The sequence below is a fragment of the Synchiropus splendidus genome, chromosome 19 (assembly GCF_027744825.2).
Source record: "Synchiropus splendidus isolate RoL2022-P1 chromosome 19, RoL_Sspl_1.0, whole genome shotgun sequence".
NCBI classification, from domain to species: domain Eukaryota; kingdom Metazoa; phylum Chordata; class Actinopteri; order Syngnathiformes; family Callionymidae; genus Synchiropus; species Synchiropus splendidus.
In genome coordinates this window covers 6,924,254-6,932,087 of record NC_071352.1, presented here as the reverse complement: position 1 = coordinate 6,932,087, position 7,834 = coordinate 6,924,254, and the positions used below count along the sequence as shown (strand labels likewise).

The 7,834-nt window shown below is 42.3% G+C and overlaps 2 protein-coding genes across 2 annotated transcripts; both read right to left on the bottom strand.

Moving 5' to 3' along the window:
- Window positions 1-513: 513 nt before the first annotated feature.
- On the bottom strand, window positions 514-5,009 carry LOC128750798 (arf-GAP with dual PH domain-containing protein 1-like). The gene is made up of 11 exons (XM_053851305.1): window positions 4,776-5,009; window positions 4,272-4,402; window positions 4,016-4,107; window positions 3,515-3,597; window positions 1,950-2,062; window positions 1,730-1,876; window positions 1,570-1,653; window positions 1,298-1,360; window positions 1,160-1,231; window positions 853-1,081; window positions 514-781 (listed from the first exon to the last, which is right to left on the bottom strand). Exons 1-11 carry the CDS (start codon window positions 4,864-4,866, stop codon window positions 750-752), a joined length of 1,137 nt encoding a protein of 378 aa, XP_053707280.1. The 5' UTR covers window positions 4,867-5,009; the 3' UTR covers window positions 514-749.
- Window positions 5,010-5,763: 754 nt separating this feature from the next.
- LOC128750799 (RNA-binding protein with serine-rich domain 1-like) lies at window positions 5,764-7,830 on the bottom strand. Its single transcript, XM_053851306.1, has 7 exons — window positions 7,777-7,830; window positions 7,200-7,343; window positions 6,940-7,125; window positions 6,756-6,861; window positions 6,467-6,620; window positions 6,194-6,338; window positions 5,764-6,110 (listed from the first exon to the last, which is right to left on the bottom strand). Coding segments are annotated over exons 1-7 (843 nt in total). The 5' UTR covers window positions 7,779-7,830; the 3' UTR covers window positions 5,764-6,004.
- Between the last annotated feature and the right edge of the window lie 4 nt (window positions 7,831-7,834).

Sequence of the window (7,834 nt, the reverse complement as noted above, 5' to 3'; positions counted from 1 at the left end):
AGTACATAAACATTTCTAATTCAGTGCTGCAATGAACAAGAGACGAGAAAATTGTTTTATCTCCATCGTTCATGCATAATAAAACGCCTTGCAGGCTTTCAGCAAGACTGTTTGCTGCCCTCTAGAGGACAGACTGAAGTGGAACTACATTCATCCATGCATAGTTTTTTGCGCTTCATGATTTGATTTTTATTAAGATATTTTTACACCAACTTTATTCGGTTAGTTCACTAATGTTTGTACCAGATTTGTTTGGTGATTTAAATGTCGTCATCCTGCTTCCTTCGAGCAACTTTAAGAGCATTTTTAATCGTCTACTTTCATTTTTTCAAATATTTAAAATGAGTCGTGGCACGAATGTTTAGGGTCATTTACCGAATATATTTTCAGTATACAATAAGGAAAGTAGCGAGGGGTAAAATGTTGCCTCTCAGAAAAATCAGTTGATAAGAAGAGGGAGATTGCGACAGAGATGTATTAAATAAATATAATTTATTCTTGTTAAAAGATGGGTAAAAAACATAATACTATAATTTACAAAAAAAAAACAACTTGTGGAAGAAGAAAGTGAAAAAGAAAAAAACATTATTTAATGACTAAAATTACATTAAGCAAAAAAAAATGTTTAAGTCTGCTTGAGCTCAACCCAGATGTCACAATAACTTTATATCATAATAATAAAGTCATGATATTTATAACATTAAATGTGGAGGTCTGGTGTGAGAAATTCCGCTCAGGTTCTGGTCCTTCTAAAATGGCTTGTGCTTGAAATAGGCTTCCACTGGAGAGAGAGAAAAGAAAAACACATTTCAGCTTTCGCCTGGTGCTGCAGTCCACCGTCACCGAGTTCACCTGCGTACTCCTGAGGCGCCATCGGTCGGTTGATCACGCTCTGAATGGACGAGATCCACTCGTCCTGATCCTCTTGAGTCTCACACGCGAGCAGGAACTTCCGGTCTGGTGTCACGATGGTGATGCCGAACCGCCAGTTTGAGCTCTGAATGTTGGCGGGGAGGCCGGCCAGAATCGAGTAGCCGCTCTCTTTGCTGCCGATGAAAACTTCACCTCGAGCGTAAGCGTCCTGGATGGATATGAATAAACAAGACGTGTGTGGAGGCGCAGCAGCATCTTGTAGTCAGGATGTGCAACTGCATCATACCAGCGGATCTTTGAAGTACATGAGTCTGCGGTCATCCAACGTGAACCATCGCCTCTTAAAACCTTCAGTGTGCTACACACGAAAAAGACTTTAAAATGTTGGCTTTAAAAAGTTACATTTGACGTGCAAAAACCTCACTTTTGGTCCAGTTTTCTCCATGAAGCCTTCGTTTATGTAGTTCCTTGTCAGCAGTGGCAGCAACTGGACAACAAATATAGGGATTGAAACTCTTCTTAGTTTCTATCAAGATTTCATTTTGGCTTGTTTATTTATTTATTAACTCCAAGAAAACAAAAAATTGCATATTAAAAATTAATATTTCAAAACTAACTTTTTGTTTTCCTGCTTATTCCCTGCTATTCCATCATTTTAAGAAAACAGACTCACATAAGCAAGATCTGAGGTCTCACCTCTGATTCAGGAGCACCGGGAAAAGCCACCTGCAGGTAGTGAAACCTGGCTGCCCTGATGGCGTTGAACCAGTCAACCATTTCCTACAAGCAGAGGGTCACTGAGGGTCAAAGACCGGTGAACCAAGTGGCTCATTCGAGCAGCAACATGCAGCCGCACCTTTCCCTCCTCGTGGTACAGGAAGATGTTCCTCGTGCTGTTGTTCTTAAGGTAAGTCACCTGGAGGCCGTTGGCGCTGCCGATTTTCGTCGGCTGGAAAGTGGCATTCACCGTATTGAGCCTCATTATTGCTTTGGGCAGTCTGGCCTGCAGAAGGGACCAAAAAGCACTGAACGTTTAGAGGTCAGAACATTGAACTGAGCTTAGGAAAGACTCTCACATCGTGCTTGTTGAAGTACTTCAGGACTCCCTCTCGCTCTGACAGGATGAATTTCCGGTTCAGATACTGTCCGTTATCCCTCCCTCGTTTCCATAGATACCCCTCTCTGTAACCTGATGGAGAGAAGCCAGTTCAGCACAGACTTGGCGACCTTCTTTCAACATTACAGCAGGGACAAAGAAAGAAAAAACTACACTTTACTGCTGAATATGAAGCAGTCAGAATGAGCATCAGCAACTCCAACTCTGAGAGCATGGATCTCAGTTGAAGTTGGACTTGGACACAGTTTCTTGCGGGAGGCAAGTATGGACTTCTTAACTTAAGTTCTATATTCAAGTTGAATTTCTCACCCATATCGTTTTATGTAAATTGACATTTTCACACTCATACTTCACTTCTAAAAATGTCGCAAGAGGAAAACGACATTTGCATAAAAAACTTCCTTTTTTTCAAGTCGAGCCTCTTTTGGTCGATTCACGTCAGTGGAATCTTTAAAGACAAAAATAAGAAGCAGTGGTGTTTAATCACAGCCACGTTGTTGGTGCTGCTTCACGACTTTCTGCTCTCGACTTTGGAGGAATTTCTCTGTGGCAGATGTCACATCAGCAGCAGCAGGGTTTGATCTGGAACAGAAGGAAATTGCACAAACCTCCAGCTGGGTGTGTTGTGGCACTGCTGTCTCTGAGCCAACAGATGCGCCATTGTCAGAAGCGTGTTGTCACAGCCTCATCACTAGTCACACTAAACTACTCCACATCTCCAGCTGCACTTAAAAAACACGTTTAAAATGAATAATGCCAACGTTATTATGTACAGTTTTTAAAGTAATTTTGGGCATGTGAAGGTTTCTGGGTCACAGTGACGCAACACTTCAGTGGAAAAACAGAAGAAATGACGAATTATGACGATGAAATGTACGTGCACTCCTTTGTTTTGTTTGGTTTATGCTGCCATTGTTTCAATAGGAAGAAATGATTCATGCGACGTTCGCAACAACTCTTAGAAGTTATTCTTCCCTTAACAACAGAATGCAAATACCAGACAAACATGGTCATAAAATTCAGATCTCAATCCAGAATACAAGTTATATCACTGTAAGTGGTGAGAAATAGGCTCTTTTTATTTTGCTAATTATGTTAACATTGTATATTCACCGTCAACCTGTATAAACACAAATTTCTTTTAATAAAACGCACCATAAACCTCACCAGGGAATCACTCTCGGGTTCTGGTTTCGTCAATTGAACACAGTAACTCAACACAGGGTTGGTTGTTAGTGTCCTGCAGGTTTGTTTGGATTTACAAACGTTAAAGGCTTCTTCTTCATATGTTTAGTGTGTCCGTTTTAAAAGCTCCATGATGTTACTGCCACCTGCTGTCCAATTGAGGCCATCAAACTGGGAATATGAACACGAATTATGTCCACGTAGGGCAATAATATTGGGTTTTAAAAATCACAGTGTGAATGGAAACAGCGGAGGAATGTTCCATCCCAGTGTCAACTGCTTTATAGTCAGTTTAGAGGAGGCTCAGCTGCAGAGCTGAGCTGTTCTGCTCTCACTCACCTGCTGAGTACGGCTCCTGTTGCTCCACACAGATGAACTCCTTTCTGTCATACTTGGCTCGAATCCACTGGTCCCTCAAAAGCCTGGGAAGGACATCCAAAACACAATACTACATATAAAAAATACAATTATTTCTGTACGTATTTATATATATATATATATATATATACAATACAAATGATGATCAGAAATGTGTGTTAAGATTATAATATTTTAATTTCATTCAACAATAGTTAAGAAATATAACAAAAGAAGAATTAATCGCACATAAATAACACGCAATTCTACTCAAAACGCCGAGCATGTCTCCTGCAGAGCACAATACAACTCAGATATGCTCACAGTTATTCTTATCAAGAGCAGCTTCCTGTTCCCACTTGTGTTTGCCTCACCACATCCACCTCGCTGCTGCCAGTGGGTCAGCTTGTAATAAAAATTAATTTCATTGGTTGGAGACAAAGCGAAGTCACGCACCAAGACGCTGAGTGACATATCACTTACGCACAGTCTTTGTGTGTGGGCCGATAGTAGAAGGCTGGAACTATCTGCTCATATTTGGCCTTGGCGGCGTCGTTGCCCACTGAGTCCATGAACTGTATAGAGGGAGGAAATGATGATACGTGAGGAGGACATCTGCGTCGAATGGCTGCAGACGATTAAGACATCCTGAAATCCAGTTGAAGAACACCCTGGAAAGGTGGACACCCACTGGAAGAGACATCCTGGGTCACGCTGGGGTCAAGGGAAAACAACTCACCTCCACCTCCGACTGAGTCCAGGGGTCCAGCAGCACAGACTTCACCTTGCTGATGTGAGCGATGTTTCTGTGGAGGCCTGAGCAGCTGAGACACACAAACACCCCGATGGTGTAGGACGCCCACTGGGGGTCTGACACACACACACACAAGTGAAGCAAATGACGGACTAGATAGGGAGAATCAAATAAAAAAATATTTGACACAACAGGGGGTGAGATATTTCTGAAGGGGAGCTGGATTTAAAAACTTTTTTTTCGTGTACATACTCGTATTAATTTCATATTCTACTAAAAAGTATTTTTCTATGAATCGCTGCAGTGATGTGAATTTTTTTTTTTTTTTGCTACAGCAGCCTTTGTTTGGACAGTATCTTTCACCACAGAGCTTTAACCACAATTCTACACTGATACGGAAGCAGGACACACCTGACAGAGCGACCGATGAGAACGTTTTGTAAAGCATTGAATTCAAGCAGTAACGACTTTTAAATTCGGGACGCTCACCTGCGACTCCACAGTCTGCACAGGTCTTGTTTTCAGGTTTCAGCAGGAGCTTCATGACCTTTTCTCTGCTGCTCTTCTGGTAGGAAGTCATCGCCACCAACTGTCTCTGCTCAGATGTGAAACAAAAAGAGTCATCGAAAGTGAGACGCCCGGTCAACTCCGGTTTCGACGCGTGTCTGTGAGCGCAGTTTGGTGCGATGGTGAGAAACGGCGACTGGAGAGGACGGTGTGGCTTCGAAGTCTTCTCAGCGCAGGCGCGAACTCGAGCGCGCTTCGGTCAACGCGGTATTGTGTCGAGGTTGTTGTCTGTTAGGAGTATCATGCTGCTACTTTAGAAATTAGTTTGTTTTCCTAAAGAAAAAAATGTTGTTAAATATATAAACGAACGGGAAGCGTGTTATTTACATTAAGCATCAGTGCGAAGTGCAGAAGTCATGTTGTTATGGCAACACCGGAAGTGTCAACTCGCCATTTTCCTATTTGAAATGACAAATGGTTTATTCATTGTATGCTTTTGTTGCAACACAACATCGAATTGAGAGTATTGAAGTGTCCTCTTAAAATAACAATATATAATTACTAAATAAATGACAGATGTGACAGTATCTGAAATCTATAATACCATTTTTTAAACTCAAAACTATGAGGATGACCAGGATCTGATTTATTTTTTATGATGTACTGCTTTTGTAGGTTTTACATAGCACTTATAAGTTTGGGATTTTGGTCGACTTAGATATATATCACCTTTAAGTCTTCTCTCACATTAATTCCACATTGAAATAGAAACAAAATGAGCAGAAAATGACGGACGTCACATGGGAAATTATATCCAGTTGAACACAGTACACTGATGTTTTCCGCCATTGTATTTGCCAAATAAACTCAGGCTGTGCAATTGTTTGGAGGTCACATTAACACACACATGCGACTCTCACTCAGGTGCGTTGACCAGGAACTTACAATACATGAGTATGGAAAAGCAAGAGCAGACAGTTTCTGTTGATTTTTTTTATTTGGTTTTTCTCAAAATTAAAAACGTTTGAATAAAAATTGACTGGTCAGAACAAGAGTAGAGCCAAAACTGATCATGGACAAAAATAACAACATGAAATCAAAAGAACATTTCGGGGCAAAATAGGGAAACTATCCTACGAGCAGATACATCGCGTTTCATCATGGGATCACAAACTCCTCTGGCCCTTTAAAAGTAATCCTCACTGGGGCTTCTATCTGGAGGAGTTAGAACTGGAACGAGAGCGGTGGCGCCTGCGGCCGGGGGACCTGGAGCGGGAACGACGACGCGGAGGAGAGCGCCTTCGAGGGGAACGAGACCTGAAGGGGGATCAGAAGGGAAGAATTAGGCAGCGAGATCAAATAAACCTTAGAACATGGCGACACGACTGTTGTCCACAGACCTTCGTCTCATGCGGGGCGGACTACGACGCCACATGGGTGGTGGTGGAGGCATCCGGCGAGGGGGAGGAGAGGGGCGACGAGGGGGTTGTCTGACTCGCGGAGTCAGCACAGGACATACAGTGATTTCCTGTCCGTCGATTTGGCCTGTGTCAAATACATTTAAATAAGAGTCCATAGACAGTACAACACTTCAGCTTACGATACAGTTAGGGAGCTCAAGTCAAGTTAACCCTTAAATACTGAACCACCATTGCATCACAGTGAACTCTGACCTCCATCCATGTATTTGATGGCTTTTTGCGCATCTTCCGGCACCTCAAACTCCACATAGGCATAGCCTCTGGACATGTGCGTGAAGAACCGGTCGATGGGCACTTCAACATTTTTTATTTTGCCATATGTGGCAAAAATCTCCTGCACATGTTCCTGTTGAGGAGAAAATCAGGAATAGAACAGGAGGCGCATTAGATGCATACAAAAAAAACAGGTTTAATTGGGATTATCATTATTTATGATTATTATCATTGTAGTTAATGATGATGCACAACCAAGCAAACAAACCTTAGTGACATTCCGGGTCAGCCGACCCAGGTTAATCTTTGTTGGTTTTGGACTCGGGCTTCTTTTTCTGCGCTCCTTTTCATCTCCCTTCTTTTGTGTTTTGGAGCTGTAAAATCACATCCAAGACAAGCTTGAAAATTTTTTATCATTGTTTTATCATTATCATTTAAAGAAAACCACTCACGCTGAGCGGGATCGGCGGCGGTTGTCATGGCGCCTGCGACTGGGACTCGGAGATGCAGAGGAGCTGGAAGAGGAGGATGAGCGGGAGCTGGAGGATCCAGAGTGACTGGATCCAGATGAACTAGATCCACTTGAGGAGCCTGAGCTGGAGCCAGAGCTGCTGCTCGAACTGGAGCTTGATCTGGACCTGATAACACATTATAAAAATTACAAATTACCTCTGAAATAAAATTAAAAAAACAAGTTAAGGACAAGACAAACCGGCTGCTGCTGCTGCCAGAAGAAGCACTGCGTCTTTTTCGGACTTTTTCCCGTCCTCTTTCTTTGTCGCCCTCCTTTGCATTACTTTTTTCCTTAGTTCGGTCTTTTTTCTCCTCCTCTTTCCGCTTTGTCGGTGATGGGGCCCTGGAAAAAGCAATAAATAAATGGTTGCTTTGTTGCAACTCCCTAAAATACAAGCTGTGAATAGTTGAATATATTGTATTATATTGGCCGTTTATTTTAGGAAAAAGGTTAACTGTGTAATTATGAGGTTGGAAAAAACCGCTTTAATTCGTATTCATATTTTCCCGTAGACATATGTGTGAACTCCGAGTGCAGTTATGCACGAAACCACCCACAACAACAACATTTTCGAACAACCCGCCGCCATTGGTTTCCATTCAACTGTCGCCAGAATATAGGCAGCGAAGCCACGGGGTCGAAATGTGTCGAAATATTATGATTTAGACCGCTGAAAACATCACCATCTGCACTGTAAAGGATTATTGCAACAAATCCCGGCACGCAATACGTCGAACTTAATCGAGATTGCATGATAATTGAACGCCAAACTTACATTTCTTTGACTGAGGAACGACGCGGACGCAGCCTGGTATGAAAGTCGCGTAGTGATG